Source organism: Tachysurus fulvidraco, chromosome 5 (assembly GCF_022655615.1).
Source record: "Tachysurus fulvidraco isolate hzauxx_2018 chromosome 5, HZAU_PFXX_2.0, whole genome shotgun sequence".
In the NCBI taxonomy this organism is placed as follows: Eukaryota; Metazoa; Chordata; class Actinopteri; order Siluriformes; family Bagridae; genus Tachysurus; species Tachysurus fulvidraco.
In genome coordinates, this window is record NC_062522.1 from 31,339,194 (window position 1) to 31,358,487 (window position 19,294).

The following is a 19,294-nucleotide window of genomic DNA, read 5'->3' on the forward strand; positions in this document are numbered from 1 at the left end:
TCTGTGAAGCTGATGGATGTTATACAGTATGTGCGCATGCATATTCCTGAGTCTGACCACATTCTTCTGACTCTGACAGCACTTCATGACCGGAGTGGTTACAGAAGTCATGGAGCGGTCGGTGTACATCGTTAACTGAGCAGGTTAATTGCTGGTCAGCGATGGTACCGCAGTATGTTATTGCATTAGTATCACATTTTATATTTAGGCACATGCTTTGAGAGACTGCGTGTTAAAAACATTAAAACATGCAGTGGACGTGTGCAATACAGTGCATCGTGTGTTGTACAGTATATGTTGAATTGTGTGTGTGTGTCTGTGTGTGTATGTGTGTATGTGTGTGTCATGGCAATGAGCTGCCATGCTTCACACTCACACAACACCAAATCAAACAGACCGGCGACGAAGCGCATGCACACAGAACTGAAACAGGAGACGTACACAAGAAAGAAGAGCAGAGAAGAGAAGAAAAGAAAAGAGAAAAGAAAAAGAGAAGGAAAGAAGAAGAGGAGAAGAGAAGAGAAGAGAAGTCCTCCAAATGTCACACTGTAGCCTTTAGCAATGTCTCATGCAAAACAATAACACAAATTAAAAAGGCCTGTCTATTCCCCAAGACATGGAGATCTGTGGGAATAACAGCGCCACGTCTAACAGAAGGAGGAAGAAACACTACAGAATGTTTTCTACAAAAGCCTGGAATCCTTTTGTCCCTGATTTGTTTTGTTTCCATGTGAATGGATTCCTGCTTTTCTCGAGCCGCTAGGAGCGACGTAATGAGTGAGCGAGGCCAGCGGAGGAGGGGGGATGGCGTGAGCGACAGTTGGGATGGACAGAGAGGCAGCCTCTGGCCTTGAGCTGGGGGCTGGTTACTGGGAAGTCAGAAGTGGGAACTAGATCTCACCTGGGATCACTGAAATAGTTTTGAGTGCTCGCAGAACCCTGAAGGTTCTCAGTGCAGAGACATTGCCCAGATCCACAAATTCAGTTACATATCTGTAAGGAGGGTAGGGACAGAAGAGGGAGGGAGGGAGGGAGGATCACACAAACACACACACAAACACACACACATTAGGACGGGACAAGGCAGCATAAGAGGGAAAACGTTGCACATGGACACACATCTGACTGACACCTTGTGCATGTACATTCACACATACACGCAAATAGGAGGCATGCGCACGCCAACACACGCATACACACACACGCACATACACACCCCTTACCTGGGATAACTGAGATTGTTTTCAACGCTCTGAGCACTCTGAAAGTGCGCAAAGCTGACACATTGCCTAGGTTTACAAACTCAGTTACATACCTGTAGGATCAAATAGAGAGTTACCACAGGGAACACACACACACACACACACACACACACACACACACACACACACACACATCTATACACACAAACCAAACATCCCACACACACTCATGGTCGCAAATGGCATCGCTAAAGCAACAGGCAAAATCAGTTATCTTAAAACTCTTGACAGGACGAGTTTGAAGAATGTTAACACACAATAAACGATCTGCCAAAGACGTTTGGTGTCCCGATGCTAACAACAAGCTAACAAAGCTAACAACGCTAACAAATGAGATGATGCAACTATTTCTTTTCCGTTCCTATTTTTCATCAAAGACTCTTAAGTTAAACAGTAAATTATCTGTAAGGAATGACTTAAAACAGAACAGAGATTAGCTTCAAGATGGCTGCTATGACTGTTTATTTAGCTCTGTGAAAAACTATCTATCTATGCTAGCATGCTATTACCATGGTTACATTGCAATGGTTTAAGTTCCAGATTGATCAAAATTGAATTTTCTTTTTTTATTCCTGCCTGAGTTTCGTCACTTAGCTTTTAACCACCAAAGGTTAGAATAGCTTTAAAATATAAATAACAACCGATTCTGAGGTAATTCTGAGGTAAATAAATGTAACAAACAGACATGACACAAAGAGAAAAGATTCCCGTAGACTAAACATTGCTAATAAAACCTCTGACCTCTGTTTTTCAAGATGGCCACCAAGTCATTTTTTTATAGCTACCAATGTGTCAGGAATCTCCTAAACAAGCTATTAGCTATTTATAATGTTTTTTATTATTATTTATTAGCCACCACTAAAGCTTGTCAGCCTGCTAGTCTCTATTGTTTTAAGTTGTAAACAAATCCATATTCTGATCATTTTTCCATCAAACGCTCTTAAATTCTTGATACAGGATGGAAAACTAGCCGTTTATGCTAGCATGTGATTACTTTGATTCCATCGATTTCTGTTCCAATATGAGCAGAATTACTGTATTTTTCCTGCCTGAATACATAATCTGCTTTGTTATCGTTTTGAGTCTCTGACTAATAAAAGTTCCATATTTTGAATTGGTGAGGCTGTGTATTTAGCCTGTAAAAAAGCTTTCATACTGAATTTAGCAATTTAGCAACAAATATCTTTAGTCATGACTACGTCATTTATTTAAAAATGATAATTTTTATCATATTGTCTGTCCAATGCTTTTGAATGCTTACTGTGTTATCTGTGGCTAGTTTCTGGTAGCAATTTATGCTAGTAGGTGATTACAGTTTCAAAATAAATAAGCTAAATATGGCTATATCACTTGCTAAAAATTATTATTTTGACTAGATTTTCTCTTCTTAAATGGTTATGAGGAATGACTTAAGAAAAAAAGAGAAATTCAAGATGGCTGCTGTGACTATTTTTAGCTGTGGAACATCCTCCTGTCTATCCTCTAGTAAAAAAAAAAAAAAGTTTATTAGTCAATTTATTTTCTAGCTGAACAAATGAGATTTAAGCTACAACTGAAATTAGCTTCGAGATAAAATTAGCTTCATGTTAGTTACTATGACACTATGTTTTTAACTCTGTTATGACATTTTGTCCACCTTTATTGTCTACAGCATGTTATACAGAGCCAGAGTTCACCAATTGTTTTGAAATGAAACAACCTTCTGTGCTTTGAGAACAGTCAGCACAATGCTAATCCTGTTAGCTACATCAGACTGCTATCTGTGGTGCAAAACCTGAGAATCGATCATTTCACACTGAACTAGTCATGGAATTTGATTTCTGATTGAATTAATGACATTTATAAGCAAAGTAATGACTAGCATATGCGTAACAGGAAGAGACTGGCAATAATGACACGCACGCCATGACGATGACGCTGAAGTCCAGCCAGTTCCAGGGGTCTCGCAGAAAAGTGAACTTTCCCACGCAGAAGCCACGAGCCAAGATCTTAATCAGAGACTCGAACGTGTAAATCCCTGTGAACGTGTACCTGTGGGACAATAATACTTTTATTTATTTACACAGACATGCTAATATTTTTTAAAAATCTAATTAAAGGGGCAATTTGTCACTTTTTGAAAAATTCTCTCTCTCTTTAAAGAAGCAAAATGCGATTGGACGGAAAATCGTTCCTCTATTGTTGCGTCCTGATTGGCCTGCAATCCATCCTAAATAGTGTTATTGTGAGATGATGAAATGAAAGAAAAGTAACTGAAATTATACAGTAGAAATTAACGAAAGAATATCACAAATAAATGAAAGCTCAAATGCAACAAGGAGTTTGTTTATGGGGTTAACGTGTGTAAATAGTCAACGACATCGTGTTTTCTACCATTACATGACATAGAAGTATATACTTTTAATTCAAAACAGAAGAATACTCTTTTTTTTGGGAAAGCCCCGCCTCCAGTTCTAACTGGAGGCGGAGTTTATTTTAGATCCAGAAAACCGTGTCAGAAATCTGAACTGAAGAAAACAGCCAAACTAGATGAATCCACTTCATACTAATATTACGAATCAAACTTTTTTCTGAGATATCTTTTCAATTTTAGACGATTACACGTCTAAAAATACTTTAAAAAAATCACAAACTGCACCTTTAATGTTTTGTTGTAAATGTAATAATAGACTTACTCCACATTCTTGGCCCAGTCTGGAGGGTTGCTAAGTGTCATGAAGGCGCAGTTAGTCAGTATGGTGCACATGATCACAAAACTGAACATCGTGGATAGTGGTCAAGGAGCGTACATTTTACACACGCACACACACACACACACACACACACACACACACACACACACACACACACACACACGAACACCCAGGATGCTCTGTATTGTGCTAATGAAGGATATGAATGCACCAGAACTTTAATGGAGATCCTCCTCAGAGGGTTGAACGGACTCAGAAAGTAGAGGGCAGGCGTGGCATTGAAACGGAATATCGCCTTCCCACGATTCAATACTATAAAGGTCTGGAATGAGCAGAGAGAGTCAAGAGAAATGCAGTTAAAACCTCGCTCCTGGTCACAGTTTAGAGCTTCTACAGATATAATGAAAATAAAACCCCTCATTTATCCTACTGAGGTCATTTCAGATGAACCTGAATTCTTCCATATTGGAATATATTGGGTTGGAAAAGTTTCCAGGCAGTAGAATCACCTCATAATGATGCGGAAATAAAAGCGGCTTATATTCATAATTGTTGTGAAAATTTCATTGGTGAAAAGAAAAAAAAACCCTGCAGGTTAAGCGGAGAGATTAAACGAGACAATCAGGACACGAATGAAGCTTTCTTTCCCTTGTTTGATGTTTTTTTTTGAAAACCCAAAAACATTGTAATGTTGAACCAAACAGCAGGTTGGTTTCCTCTAATACAGTAAATAAATAAATAAATAAATAAATAAATAAATAAATAAATAAATAAATTGAATGAATGAATGAATGAATGAATAAATAGATAGATAGATAGATAGATAGATAGATAGATAGATAGATAGATAGATAGATAGATAGATAGATAGATAGATAAATTTTAATTCAATAAAATAAGTAAAAAAATAAACGATAAAAGCTTTACTCTTAACTCAAGTCTTATTCGTCCCTTTTTTTTAAAACGTTTATTTAACACGATGCATCAACATTGTGCACATTTCTACTGCTTGATATTTCAAATCGCAGAATTCAGGTCAGATTTATTCAAAAGATGAATTTCAGCGTCATCGAATTCCACGTCTGATTCTAAACCAGCGGTGACTTTCCGGTGAATCGTCTTGAAAAAAATTTCCCCCATAAATCTGTCTATTTCTGCTATTTTTGAATCTCCTTCTTTCTGCTTTGTCCATTCCTAATATTCCTTCCTTCTTTTCATTCCTCTTTTCTTTCATCCATCACTCCCTTGCTTTTTTGCCTCTTTCACTCTACTGCTTGATCCTTTCATTCCTTTTCAGCTAATCTTTCTTTTTTCCTTGTTTCCCTTTCCCAACATCTTTTCCTTCCCCCCTTTTATCTCTATATGTTCCTCTACAGTTCCTTTCCCAGCTCTCTATCCTCTCCTCACCCATATCCACCATGTATCAATCTATCCTTTCATTCCTTTTCCATCCTTCCCTGTAGCCTTTTCTCCTTTCTGACCTCTTAAATATCTTCCATTTTCTTTCTATCCCCATGCTTCCCTTCCTTCCTATTCATCCATACATCACTTCCCTGTTCCTTACTCTTTCATTTCCATGGTCACTCTTTCTATCCCTGCCAGATTTTTATCTTTTTTCCTCCTATCTTGCTCCTACCGCTTCCCTTCCTTTCTAATTCCTATCCGGTCTTATACCTATGTCCTTCTACAGCTCTTTCCTAGCCATCCCTCCCTCATTTTGTTCCCTCCCTCCCTTCATCTCTCCTTCTGTCCCCGTTCTCATACTGTCTGGTTGCTGTAGTAAGGGTCCAAGTCCTCCAGCGGTACGGACACCAGTCCAGGAGGGATTTCCCCGTAGATGAAGGGCAGGGATTTCCCTGCCTCCAGGTCACTGTTGGGCTTGGGTCCGTTCTCGTCATCTTCATCGCTCCGCCTCTCGCTTTTGGACCTCTGGGCTTCCTCAGCGATGCGCCGCTCGATAGCAGCGAGCGATTCTGGCCTGAAGGGCTGGAAGCTGTCAGGTCCGGGAGGAACGAGCAGCTGGGCAGCCATATTGACATCCTGCTCCTGGATCCGGACCAGCTAGCCTACGGTCACACCGGGAGCTGAAATAAAAACAGTATCGCTGATTAAGATTTTTTTATTTTTCATGTGTGTTGGGTATTTATGCTTCACCACGGAAGAAGCAAGATGAGCTAGCTAGTGGGTTAGTCACCTAATACACAGCTTAGAATACAAAAACAGCACAGACTTCATTATGAATTGTTTATCAATGAGTATTCATCCATTCATCCATTCATACATTCATTTTCTACCACTTATCCCGAACTTCTCGTGTCACGGGGAGCCTGTGCCTATCTCAGGCATCTTTGGGCATCAAGGCAGGATACACCCTGGATGGAGGGCACACACACACTCTCATGACAATTTTCCAGAGATGCCAATCAACCTACCATGCATGTCTTTGGACCGGGGGACGAAACCGGAGTACCCGGAGGAAACCCCCGAGGCACGGGGAGAACATGCAAACTCCACACACACAAGGCGGAGGCGGGAATCGAACCCCCAACAGTTTCTGATTGCAAGTAGATGCTCCAGATGACCTGATCTCCACCAGAGATCCACAGAAACCTCAAGTTATCTCCCTCTATCATGACACCAGGTAATAGTACAAAGTCCAAAACGAATCATCAGGCAAATATAAAGCAATGCTCTTTACTACCTCTCGCTACTTATTGGCTTGTTAAGCAGTTCTTTTGTGCGTGACGTTTCTGACCCGGCTTATGACGTTCTGTATGCGGTCGGATTTCCTTTGCCTGACACGAGGCTGACTGCAGAAGCGACCTTCAGATTATTAAGTATCTTCTTCTCTGCCGGCTCAGTAACATCCTTCTTTAGAAGTCACTACACACTTTCACACAGTGCTAATATTTACTGGCTTTTTAAAAAAAAATTTGTCTAGTCATCTCGATTGAGTTTTAGCTCGTTCGAGCCACACGGACGCAGCATACTTACGCTGACATTTGTATCGTCCCGTCTGTGTGAACGAAACCTTTAACAAAACATGTTCATAAAAATCAAACACACTCGTGGTTTAAAGCATTTTTACATCATAAATCCTTGAGCGATTCCTTGAGCAGAAAAATCTCATCAGGAGAGATGAGACATGAAGAATTTACGGGTGAACCCAGAAGCGGACACCGAGAGACAGCGAGCGAGGTCAGCAAACCTACAACGTGATGAAACATCTCTTGGCGTATCGTCTGCAAATCTCTCGAACCTTCACGGACATCGTTCCAGAAAAAAAAAAACATCTCTGTGTGATAATGTGTCCAGATGATGACATTTATTCGTGATCGAGTGTCCTGTCTCTGGTTCAGAGGATGTGGATAGAGTGCGTTAACGTGTGTGTATGCAGAATTGTACGGGAATAAACGATAGAGAAACAGTGAGATACAGAGTGAGAGAGACAGACTGAGAGAGAGAGAGAGAGAGAGAGACCGAGTGATAAAGAGTGAGATACAGAGTGAGAGAGACAGACTGAGAGAGAGAGAGAGAGAGAGAGAGAGAGAGAGAGAGAGAGAGAGAGAGACAGACTGAGAGAGAGAGAGAGAGAGAGAGAGACCGAGTGATAAAGAGTGAGATACAGAGTGAGAGAGACAGACTGAGAGAGAGAGAGAGAGAGAGAGAGAGAGAGAGAGAGAGAGAGGAGAGACAGGAGGTGATAAAGAGTGGAGAGACAGAGCTGAAGAGACAGACTGAGAGAAGAGAGAGAGAGAGAGAGAGAAGAGAGAGAGAGACCGAGTAGAGAAAGAGTGAGATACAGAGTGAGAGAGACAGACTTGGAGAGGCAGACTGAGAGAGAGAGAGAAGAGAGAGACACAGAGAGAGAGAGAGAGAGAAAGAGACCGAGTGATAAAAGTGAGATACAGAGTGAGAGAGACAGACTGAGATGAAAGGAGAGAAGAGAGAGAGAGATAAGAAACTAGAAGAAGACAGAGAGGAGAGAGAAGAGAGAGAGAGCAGAAGAGAGAGAGAAGTGAATGAGATACAGATGTTGAGAGAGAGAGAGAGAGAGAGAGAGAGAGAGAGAGAGAGAGAGAGAGAGAGACCAAGTGATAAAGAGTGAGATACAGAGTGAGATAGACAGGCTGAGAAAGACAGACTGAGAGAGTGAGACACAGAGAGAGAGAGAGAGAGAGAGAGAGAGAGAGAGAGAGAGAGAGAGAGAGAGAGAGAGAGACCAGAGTTGATAGAGAGGTGAGATCAGAGTAGAGAGACAGAGTGAGTAGACAGTGAGAAGACACAGAAGTAGACACAGAGAGAGAGAGAGAGTGAGAGAGAGAGAGAGAGAGAGAGAGAGAGAGATCTTACAGCTTAAACAATAGTCCCACATTTACACGAAGCGTGATGTTGCTTTTATAGAAGTTTTATAAATAAGAAACTCACATTGAGTAACTGACACACAGTAGCAGACTTAATATAACCAAATAATCGTTTTATTTTTGCCCCACAAACAGAAACATGCCCAGAAGAAGCCACACGTACTGACAGCTCCTCGTGTAACTGACAATCTAACACGGCTTCCCTTCTTAATCTGACCAGCTTTCAGTGTGCACGATGATGCCGCTAAGAACAAGCAGTTTTAGCAGCACGTCCAATCAAATCAGTGGAACCAACCGCAGTATAACAGTAAATAAAGGAGTGTTAGCACCGAGCGCTTGTAGTATAAGAGGAATAAAACCCTTCACACCAATTTGACTGATTCTTTAACTTTCACAAGCGCTTTTATTCCTGAAGTAACGTATCACTTTCTGCTTAAATGCTGCGATATTAAATCGAAACAATCCTCCGCTCGACGCGGATCAGAAATGCCGGACGTGAAATGCCGCATTTAAAAGGTCGTGTCCAGCTGCATGGAGTTATTAGTGCTATTTTTCCGTGATCAATGAGTCGACAGCGGACGGGTGTAAATGTCTTTGATCTACGTCACTCCTGGGACGTCTCTCTGACTCACAGATCCACCAGACCCCGCTTCAGAGTGGCAGAACAATGCTCCTGTCTAATACGAGCTCAGCAGAGAGAGAACATACACTGTGTGTGTGTGTGTGTGTGTGTGTGTGTGTGTGTGTGTGTGTGTGTGCGCGTGTGTCTTCTCGTCTCTCCCTCTACAGCGCCTCAGCGCCGCCCAAGCGGTGCAGCATGTTCCCTTTTGAGAAGGCAGTCACAAACAACTCGACACACACACACACACACACACACACACACACACACCGGGTTTACAGTGTCCAACCCCCCACCCTGAGACAAACCCCAAGAGAGCCATTACACAGAACGCCACGTCTCTGCACATCATCTCCACCACGGCCTCAACACACCTTTTAGAGAGAGAGAGAGAGAGAGAGAGAGAGAGAGAGAGAGAGAGAGAGAGAGAGAGAGAGAGAGAGAGAGAGAGAGAGAGAGAGAGAGAGAGAAACATCAGGGAATACCAAAAACTATGTTTCATTATGTTTGCGTTTCTGCTCTAACAGTGACGTGAAGTGACTTCGCTGTTGCTCCTGCTTTCCTTCTTTAAATCTGGATTTTCAAAAAAACAAGTCAAAGGGCAACTGAGGTTCTATATATATACACGATTGCATGTTTAAATAAGTGGAGCTGTTGTTGTTGATATTAGAATTCATTTCAGTTCAATTGAATTTTTTTAGAGTCTCAAAGCAGCTTTCCAGGAATAAAACAATGTGTCTTCCCTAGTTTCTCCCTAATGAGCGAGCCAGTGGTAACTATGCTGAGGGAAAAACTCCTTGACACGATATGAGGAAGAAACCTTGACAGGAACCAGACTCCAGGACCCTCAACCTCATCTGGGTGACACTTCAGAGTGAGATTAGAATCTCCTCCCAAGTATTTACAAAAGACAAATGACTGCATTAATCTCAAGCCCAGAATGCAATCAGTGGCTTCCTGAATATAACAATAACCTTTATTTTCTATAGCGCCTTTAAAAGAAGATCTCAAAGCGCTTTACAAAAGCAAAATAAAAACAAGAAAAATACAGTACAGACATAATATAAAGATTAAAATGAAAACAACAAAATAGACTACAAAATAAGCACTATGTAAAATCACAAATTAGTCAAATTAAAAGCTACCCTAAAAAAAAAATGAGTTTTTAGTTGAGATTTCAAAGTACCAAGAGATGTCGCTTGCCTTATCTCGGTTGGTAAAGAATTCCAAAGTTTTGGATCTCCCATCGATTATAAACGAGTTAAAGGTACAGTTAAAAAACCAGTTTCAGAAGTACGAAGGTCGCGAGATGGAATAGAAGCCTTGCTCCTTCCCCTCGTGTTCAATTTTATCAACCAAACCTTTTTTTTTAGCTATACGTAGAACCCTTAGACCCTTAAAAGAACCTGTGAACCTGTTTTTTTTTCTTTCTAGTGTGCTTATGACTACAAACACACTTGTTTCACCTTTTAACCTCACATTTAACCCTTAAACGTTCGATTTCTTTTTTGTTGTTGTTGATTTTTGATTGATTTGTATTGTATTTATACTTAAAAACTTTATTACACTTGTCATATTTGCAACACGAGTGATTTTTATTGTTTTGGTTGTTTTTCCCTGTATTTTTTAAGTGGAGGACTTAATCGTTTTGAAGCATAGTAGATTTTAAAGAAATCAAAATATCAACGTCAGCTGATACTTAAGGATTTGGTGTCGGTCTACTTCTGTATTCGAAAAGAAATTGTGGTATTAAGGGGAATCTCTAAACCTGAATGGATGTGAAACATTCATTTTCTACCGCTTATCCGAACTACCTCGGGTCACGGGGAGCCTGTGCCTCATCTCAGTCGTCATCGGGCATCGAGGCAGGATACACCCTGGACTGAGTGCCAACCCATCACAGGGCACACACACACACTCTCATTCACTCACACACTAACACACTACGGACAATTTTCCAGAGATGCCAATCAACCTACCATGCATGTCTTTGGACCGGGGGAGGAAACCGGAGTACCCGGAGGAAACCCCCGAGGCACGGGGAGAACATGCAAACTCCACACACACAAGGCGGAGGTGGGAATCGAACCCCCAACCCTGGAGGTGTGAGGCGAACATGCAAACCACTAAGCCACCGTGTCTCCTCTTAATCTGGAACATGTTCAAGGATTTTATTGAGTTGCAGACATCCGATGAATTTTGCTATTTATATAAAAAAAAACTATTTGGTACATTCTTAACTGTCTTTCACTAGAATTAATTTGTGTGTTTTCCAACCAACACCAGAAACACATCAGTATACTGTGTGTGGACTAAATATCAGTTATTCAACATTTCTGTATCATCCCATATTTTGTCTTTCAACTAAACAAGCCATTTAGCATCTCATATCACGGCTCATTTTGCCTTCAGGCTTTCTTTTGTCCATCCGGGGAACGATGGAACAATTCCAGACTTTTTAAAAGAATTCCGCTAGAAAGAAAAGAAGCACACGAACACAGATAAACTGATCTGCTCAGTCTTATGGAAAAGAACCTGGAAGTGTTTCCTTCTTAGTCTCTTCATTAGATCCCTTAACTATTTAAAAACGATGTTTAAAGCAGACGGGGTTTAAAAACAACTTCCCATGCAATCATGTGCCATATGATACTGAGCAACAGCACGTTGTCTGGAATCTCATATTTTTTACAGTACTGCAAATCTGAGTGTGTGTGAGTGTGTGAGTGTGTGTGTGTGTGTGTGTGTGTGTGTGTGTGTGTGTGTGTGTGTGTGTGTGTGTGTGTGTGTGTGTGTGTGTGTGTGTGTGAGAGAGTGTGTGTGGATGTGGGTGTATGCGTAGGCATGGGAATATGGACTAGGAAATATTTAAACTGCCTGCAATGAGAAGAGTCCAACACCATAGTGGATTTGGACTGAACAGAAGAAAAATTCCCTGCTTTTTCTTTTCTTACAGTTCCATCACTTCACTGCTCCAGAATAGAAATTAAAATATCAGCCAAGAATCCTCAAATTCCCCCCATGCATTCCACCAGATCTTCATTAGCATTCACACAAATCCAACTGAACATTCTCTCCTCTCGATCCAACCGTCAAATATTTTCACATCGATTTTATTTCTATGGAACGTCATCAGCACACGTTGTCCCAAAGCAGCTTTACTGAAAAGCTCCCTGAGAAGACAGGAGGAAGAAACTTTGAGAGGAACCAGACAAAAGGAATCCATCCTCTTTATACTATATGTTGTAATACTATATGTATGTCAGGACTCAGCCCGGACTTTTGGCCATGTGCCTTTGTTAATCTTCCTCGTCACGTGTCTGCCTCGCCTTCGTCTGCTCCTCCCTGTGTCAACACCTGATCCATATTGTGTCATCATTGTCTTTTATATTTAAGTGAGCCGCACTGCCATTAGTTACGTTTACCCTTCGTTATGTTTAGTTATTGTTAAGTGTCGTCATTCATATCGTTTTAGTGATTGTCTCTTACTGTTTTGTCTTCATTATTTATTAAATCCCTTTCATTTGAAGCTATCCTGTATACGGGTCTGTCTCCTTCCATCCTGGTTGTGACAATATAATTATTCTAGATATTAATCTGACCATAATTTGTACATGAAGAGCACAATTTGTTCATTAACAACACAAGAGTCATTAGGCCAAAGAGTTTAGAAAATGCTGCATCTTTCAATGTGATTATAAATGTGTATATAAATCTGGGGTTTGAGGTCCTGCGCTCTGATTTGAAACATTTTTGCTTTTAAATGCTGTTTTAAACATCAACCAAGCATTCTAAAACAATTACAGCGCTAACTTTATCTTTTAAGAAATAAAGCATCTTAACTTATGATGATATTGACATTGATATATATCTTTCGTCCATTCATTCATCTTGAGTTAGAGCTTTAACCTGGTCAGGGTCACACTGGACACGTAGCTGACCATGGAAACACTGAATCCACACACATTACTCACACATGGGGATAATTTATCATGGACAGTCCAGCTCGGATATGAGCAAGTTTTTAGGAGGTGGTGGGCAGTAACCAGTGAACCCTGGGAGGATCTACACTGAACCTTTAAGTCTTTCTCTAATCTTTAACCTCTTAAAAATCCAAATGTTGAAATAAAATAATATTGACTTGTAGTTTCAACGTAAAAACTGTTTGGTTACATGATTTCTACGCACGTGAAGCGTGAAAACGCTGGACTACCGGGTGCTGACCGTCAAATGTCAAAAAGGCGGCTGTCCGCGGTGCTGAAACGCAGGTGCACGCGCGTCCTATGGCACGTCGCCGTCAACGTTAACGCCACGTGTCGTGCGCTTGTTTTAGATACATTTTGTCACGGATAATAAAACGATAAGAGGTGTGTTTTATCTCTCTCTCTCTCTCTCTCTCTCTCTCTCTCTCTCTCTCTCTCTCTCTCTCTCTCTCACACACACACACACACACACACACCCTTTAAATGTCGCCTATGATTTAGACTACATCATGAGCGCCGTGATGAATTCTAAAGGTCGCTATTAACGCTGCTAAGTAAAGTATCGCAGTTATAGGGCTATAAGTATAATCAGTAATATATTATATAATAGAGACATGAACTGATACGCAGAGCTAAAGCTGTAATGATAAATCGAGGATCGCTTGTGTTCATCAACAAGTAGGATAGAGAAGGTGTGATACAGAAAACAAAATATCTTTTGGGTCAGAAACATGCAAATAAGTGACGTGTCTGCGATATCAAACACACCATTATCAGGAAGTAGGGAGTGTGGTTTGTCGATGCCTAAATATCCGTCGTCAATATGGGTACTGGACAAGGTCACCTAAGAGCGCGTGCCTCTCACGACACATCCGGTCTCTCCATCCGTTGACCTGACACGATAAAACACGAACAACATGTCCTTCGTGTGTGCGCGTGTGTGTGCGTGTGTGTGTGTGTTTAGTAGGCAGGTAAGGCCCTACCTTCACTGCCACGGCTTCGTGTCGGAACGCACGGGCGCAACAGCTATCGCCATGTTGACGTCTCTGTTCATTTCCAACCCGCAGAAGGAGAAATAAAAGCCTGTATTTTTTGCTGTCTCGCTCCTTTTTTTTTTCTTTTCTACCAGCAGTCCGTTTTCTTCGCACACGCACACACGCGCGCGCGAGAACGTCACAGGTTCTCCTCCTTTGCAAACATCATCTTCGTTAGTAAACCATCCACCGTTCGCTCGCGCCCCAAGCTTCGCGACACTTCGAGCTCGAGACCGAGATTGATGTAAGCAGTCGCACGGGAAAGGGTTAAACGGTGTCTAGGAGACAACGAAAACGTCTCTGGGCGTGCCTTCTTACTGAACAGGAGGAGAGGGGGGGGTATTAAAAATAAATAAATCTATCTATATAATGGCTCCCGAAACGAAAGCGATTTTGCTTTGGCACGTGCACTATTTGCTTTTAGACTTTTTTGTTTTCTAGGGTTTTTTTTAAACCCCAGTCGAGAGGTGGGTGTGGAGATGGGGGGGGGGGGTTGTTCGTGTGCGCTCGCGCCCCTTTTCAATGACACTCCTCATCAATAGATGGGATTTAGGCCTAGAAATTATTATGTAATAATAAAATCACAATTATTTCAGCGTTATCATCTACAAAAATCTGTTGATTAACACCCTCAATCCCGCATAAACACACACACACACACACACACACACACACACACACACACACACACACACACACACACACACACACACTAGTCATAACCCTCATTATCTCCTCATCCCCCCACCAAAAACATCAAAATAGACTGAATATCCTATACCCAGCCAGCCATTTATAAGCGCAATGCAACTATACGACAGAGTCGTTTGTTTGTTTGTTAACATCAATGGGAATAAATCTGATCAGAGCTGATTAGATCAGATCCGATCATCTTAGCATTACGGCTCACAACGGACCCTTTAAACCTCTGTATGACAAACGGCGCAAAAGCAACTATTATAATAGAAACAAAATATTGTTTTAATAAGAAACAAACCTTGGATGTACTCCAGTGACGAATAAAAAGCATTACAAGTGAAAAAGGCCAACACAACCACGTCCAACACGCTATGTGCAGTGTGTTTATCCAGAACACATCCATTAATGCCGACTGATTTTTTTGTAATCAACCTCCTCCTTTTTCTGATTGTTATTCAAACAAATATTGTCAAATATTGTAAATCCTCTCACCCTAAATTCTACACACATCATGTCATTTGCCCAATAGCTTTATTTTATTTCCTTTATATATATTTTTTCGTCTCGATTGATCTGATTAGCCAACACTCACCATGGCGAAGCCCGCTGTGTGACTGCTGATTCTGTTCCTCTTATTTATTTAATTAATTTTTTATTTAATTTATGATCCGGTTGGACATTTTTTCCCCCCGTACACGTAAAACCAGATCTTCTTTACAACCGACGTGATGGTTTGATGGAGAACAGGAGATGCTGCTTATCCTGTGAAAACTGCTCTCATGACCGTGGTTTGTCTTGCCATGTGTCGCCTATATGCGCTTCCGGTTGTCGCACGGTCTGCTGCTATACGCGCGTGCACCGGTGTACCCTAAAACCTCCCCCTCCCTCTCTCCCTCTTTCTAGTTCTCTCTTTACATTTCTCGACCCCACCCGCGTGTGCAACTCGGGACAGACACTGGATGACATAATCAGGGACGTGGACGTGAACGCGTCTTGCTTTTATTTGCATGATGGAGATGTTCAACTGTGCAACAGAAAAAATAGCAAATAATTTATTTACACGCACGTGCATTTGAACAGGAAAGGCCTACACACGGATTAAATTGTGGTATAAAAGTGTGTTAAAAACCACTTCAAAAGGAAACTTTCTATTAGACTTTATATTACATATATTCTTTGTTCATTAAAAAATTCTGCCTGTTTTCCTGATTTGAACCATAGCAAAGCATCAGTGCTTTAGTACTTTAGCCATTCCAGGTGTCTTACCTCCTCATCTCTATGCTGTGCTCAAACATATCAGCTTCCAAAAGTTTTGCTTTTCATGCCAACACCATCGTGGTCTCCATCATGCTCTTCTGGTCAAGCCGTGGTCAAGCCGTGCTTTGACTGCACATATGAAGCAATAACAATGTCCACCTGTGACAACAGTGCAGGATACAACTGCTAACACATATCTTGGTCGCCTTGACTACATTTAGATATTGTACAAGTCAGAAATAAAAGCATGTGTGTGAAACTGTATTACATCATCATCATTATTATCAATGGATAAAAATAGACCTGATTGCTCTGGTTGTGTTTTCATTATGCCTTTAATCTACAGTATAGCTAATAGCATGGATTTAATACAGTGAGACATATTTACCTCATTCTCTAATTAGCCCTCCTGACCTTATATTCCCATCAGACAGCAGTTTTATATTTTTATCACTGATAAAATTATCATCCACTCTTAATGAGCAACAAGCCGTCACACATCTATAAACAGACAGATTGACGTAACCTAACCCATTCCTACCAAACCACATGTTAACCTAGAACAACACATCTGGTGTTTTAATTCCACACCCTTTACTAATAAAGATTCTTAAAGGGTTCTTTGTGAAGGGGTTCTCTGAAGAACGTTTAACGTCCATCAAACCTTTCCATTACACATAAGGTTCTATGTAGTGGGGGAAAAGGTTATTTAGACTAGAAAAGGTCCTTTAAAAAACTTTTTTCTTTTAAGAACCATATACTGAAAGTTTGTTTTGGGGGACGATAAATATAGTCTTTCTATGGCAACGTTCATTTGGCACCTTTATTTACTTATTTTTTAAACTGTTTTTCCTACAAAACCTCCTGATCTGATTCACATGTTCTGCTAATTATCAGTTTTTCCAAGTTAGAGCAGAAAAAACATCAACCTGTGCAGAACATCAGGTCTAGGACAGGGATGGGAACCATGCTGTGTTACCTGAAGGAGAGGAACGCCCTCTGCTGAACAAAGCCATGAACTACAATAAAACTTCTCAGACTTGCTGCTGATGCTTTGTGCACTGTAGCTAAATTGTTTTAATGGTTTTTAGTTGGTAGATTTAAAAACAAACACTATTTATATTCAGCACCAAGGGGTTTATTTACAATTTTCTTCTTCACGAAGGAAAAAAAATAGACAGCCAAGACAGAGCAGCTCATTACCGCAGATCACTTCGCCCAAGATGTCGAGACGCCACGAGCCTCGTTTGATGCATGACGCATCGGTTCGGTTTTGACATTCAGCGCGCACAGCTTAAGCGTTTCAGCCGCGAGGCGCACGGGGGAATCAGTGAACCGAGCAGTGAGCCGAATGAGCGCAGTTCATTACCACTTGAATAACCCCACCGACGTATTCCTTCTATTTTTATTCTTATTATGATAAAGTCTACTAGAACTATTTTTCTACAAAAATGTAAAGAGATCTAACACGTGCGATAAATACGCAAAAGTAATACAATCATGATGTTCTTAATTTTTTTTAATCACACTCATGCTTATGGGGTTAATATACTGTAGGCTTGTGTTCCAATAACAGCACAACCTCAAGAGTTTTATCAATATAGTTTTGTCCTATTAAAGCGGCAGTTTATAATATTTTAATATAATAAACTCTGTACCTGTGAGACAAATAGCCAATGCAATGAAATGTCCTTTGAGTTGTGTTTAGGGAAAGAAGCAGAACTGAACAGCTCTGTTCTAGCTGAGGGGAGGAGTTAATTTCAGGGCCAGAAAAACTGAGGGGGGGGGGGGAGTTTGAATGTTTATTTACCAACCTAACAATCTATGTGGGATTTGGTACACACAAGTGTAGTGCACTTATTGTCAACAACACACATACACACACCAGTGTAGACAAACATTATTAGCACTGTCATGTGTTCTAATTAGAGTTACTACACTAAACACCAGCCTCAGCTCGTTTCACACTCACATACATGCACACACACACACACACACACACACACACACACACACACACACACACACACACACACCACATAAACGTGCTCATAATAAAACACTGTGACTGAGAGAAAGACTGTGTATTTTCTATTTTGAGTTCACAGCTAGTTGGAGGACATGTAAAGTAAACAGTGTACTGTGGGCACAAAATAACCTGGAATGACAGGAAGTGAGGTCATATTATCGACTTGCACACAAATACATGAATACAGTGGAATTTCCTTTGGGAACCAATTTGATGAAAAGTGTGTGTGTTTAGCTGATAGCAAGAATCCGAAGCAGCTTAATCAAGCTGTTATTGTTTAAAAAAAAAAGACACACACTGGTCGGTCAGCATAGAATGGAGTGCAAAAGTTTGCACACCCCCAAACATTTTGAAAGGGAAAGACTCTACTTTGCACTTCATATCTGCATCACTGCAGGGACTTTATACTTTTAACCTAAGTAATAATAGGAGATAGCTTGTTTTTCCACAAATGTACCACAACATTTAATTTAACTATAAATGGAAAAAAATGCATTTAATTTGCTCAGGTACAGCAGGAATAAAACTGATGAATAATGAACCAACTTCAGGATTGTAATAGGAACTCATCTTCATCACACCACTCCGGTGTTGGTTTTCTTCTTAATACAAGTTGCCTAATTGGATTTTACAGAGTAAAGGAAACATTATTGAAATTGTACACATTAAAAGGTACAAAAGTTACAACTCCAGCAATAGGGCCTTTATTTGTGTGTACATTTTTATTTTAAAAAATATACTGTTTTTCAGCACTCTGTTTCAGCGTACTTTTTACTGGACTGCTTGTAAAAATACAGATAAAAAAAACAAACCTTTACAGTATTGAAGGTCCACCATCCACACACACTGTGTATGTGATAAGACAGTAAAGGTACTGTATAAGCTGATTACTAATCCCTTGGGTGACTCGCTGCCATATCCCTGAAGCTTCCTGCGTCATCCAGTACAAAATGTTAGGAACATTAAGACTATCGTGGTGATCATATCTGCTTTGAAACTCAGGCATGGTTACGATTTCTATTAAATAGATAAATGTGCAAACGAGGAAAAAGTTCTAAACTTAGTGTTTTACACATACAAACCTATAGTCAGCAAAAAAGTACATGAAGGAAAAATGTCTTTAATGAGCCCCCCCAACCAACCCACCCAAACACACACACAGAGAGAGAGAGAGAGAGAGAGAGAGAGAGAGAGAGAGAGAGAGAGAGAGAGAGAGAGAGAGAGAGAGAGAGAGCATGGCTGTAAACTTCAGGTTATATCCAAATAGTCCAGATTTCGAGATTTCTCTCATTCTGTACAACACGTTTCTTTAAATTAAAAAGAAAGCAAATAAAAACCAAATTTAAACCCCACAAAG

The 19,294-nt window shown here is 40.6% G+C and overlaps 1 protein-coding gene across 6 annotated transcripts in view; it reads right to left on the reverse strand.

Moving 5' to 3' along the window:
* scn1lab (sodium channel, voltage-gated, type I like, alpha b) overlaps positions 1–15,501 on the reverse strand; it is a 41,845-nt gene extending 26,344 nt beyond the window's left edge. For 2 of the 6 annotated variants that reach the window (XM_027159912.2, XM_047814064.1), the window contains exons 1-6: positions 13,902–14,223; positions 5,720–6,039; positions 4,159–4,277; positions 3,938–4,027; positions 3,165–3,293; positions 902–993 (exon numbers count right to left, since the gene is read on the reverse strand). In XM_027159912.2, the coding sequence (XP_027015713.1) occupies positions 902–993; positions 3,165–3,293; positions 3,938–4,027; positions 4,159–4,277; positions 5,720–5,986 (697 nt within the window). In that variant the 5' untranslated portion in view covers positions 5,987–6,039; positions 13,902–14,223. Of the gene's footprint in view, positions 1–901; positions 994–1,223; positions 1,316–3,164; positions 3,294–3,937; positions 4,028–4,158; positions 4,278–5,719; positions 6,040–13,901; positions 14,224–15,243 lie in introns of those variants that run through there. The other 4 variants (XM_027159913.2, XM_027159908.2, XM_027159907.2 and 1 more) reach the window with 3 other exon arrangements.
* Positions 15,502–19,294: the final 3,793 nt, after the last annotated feature.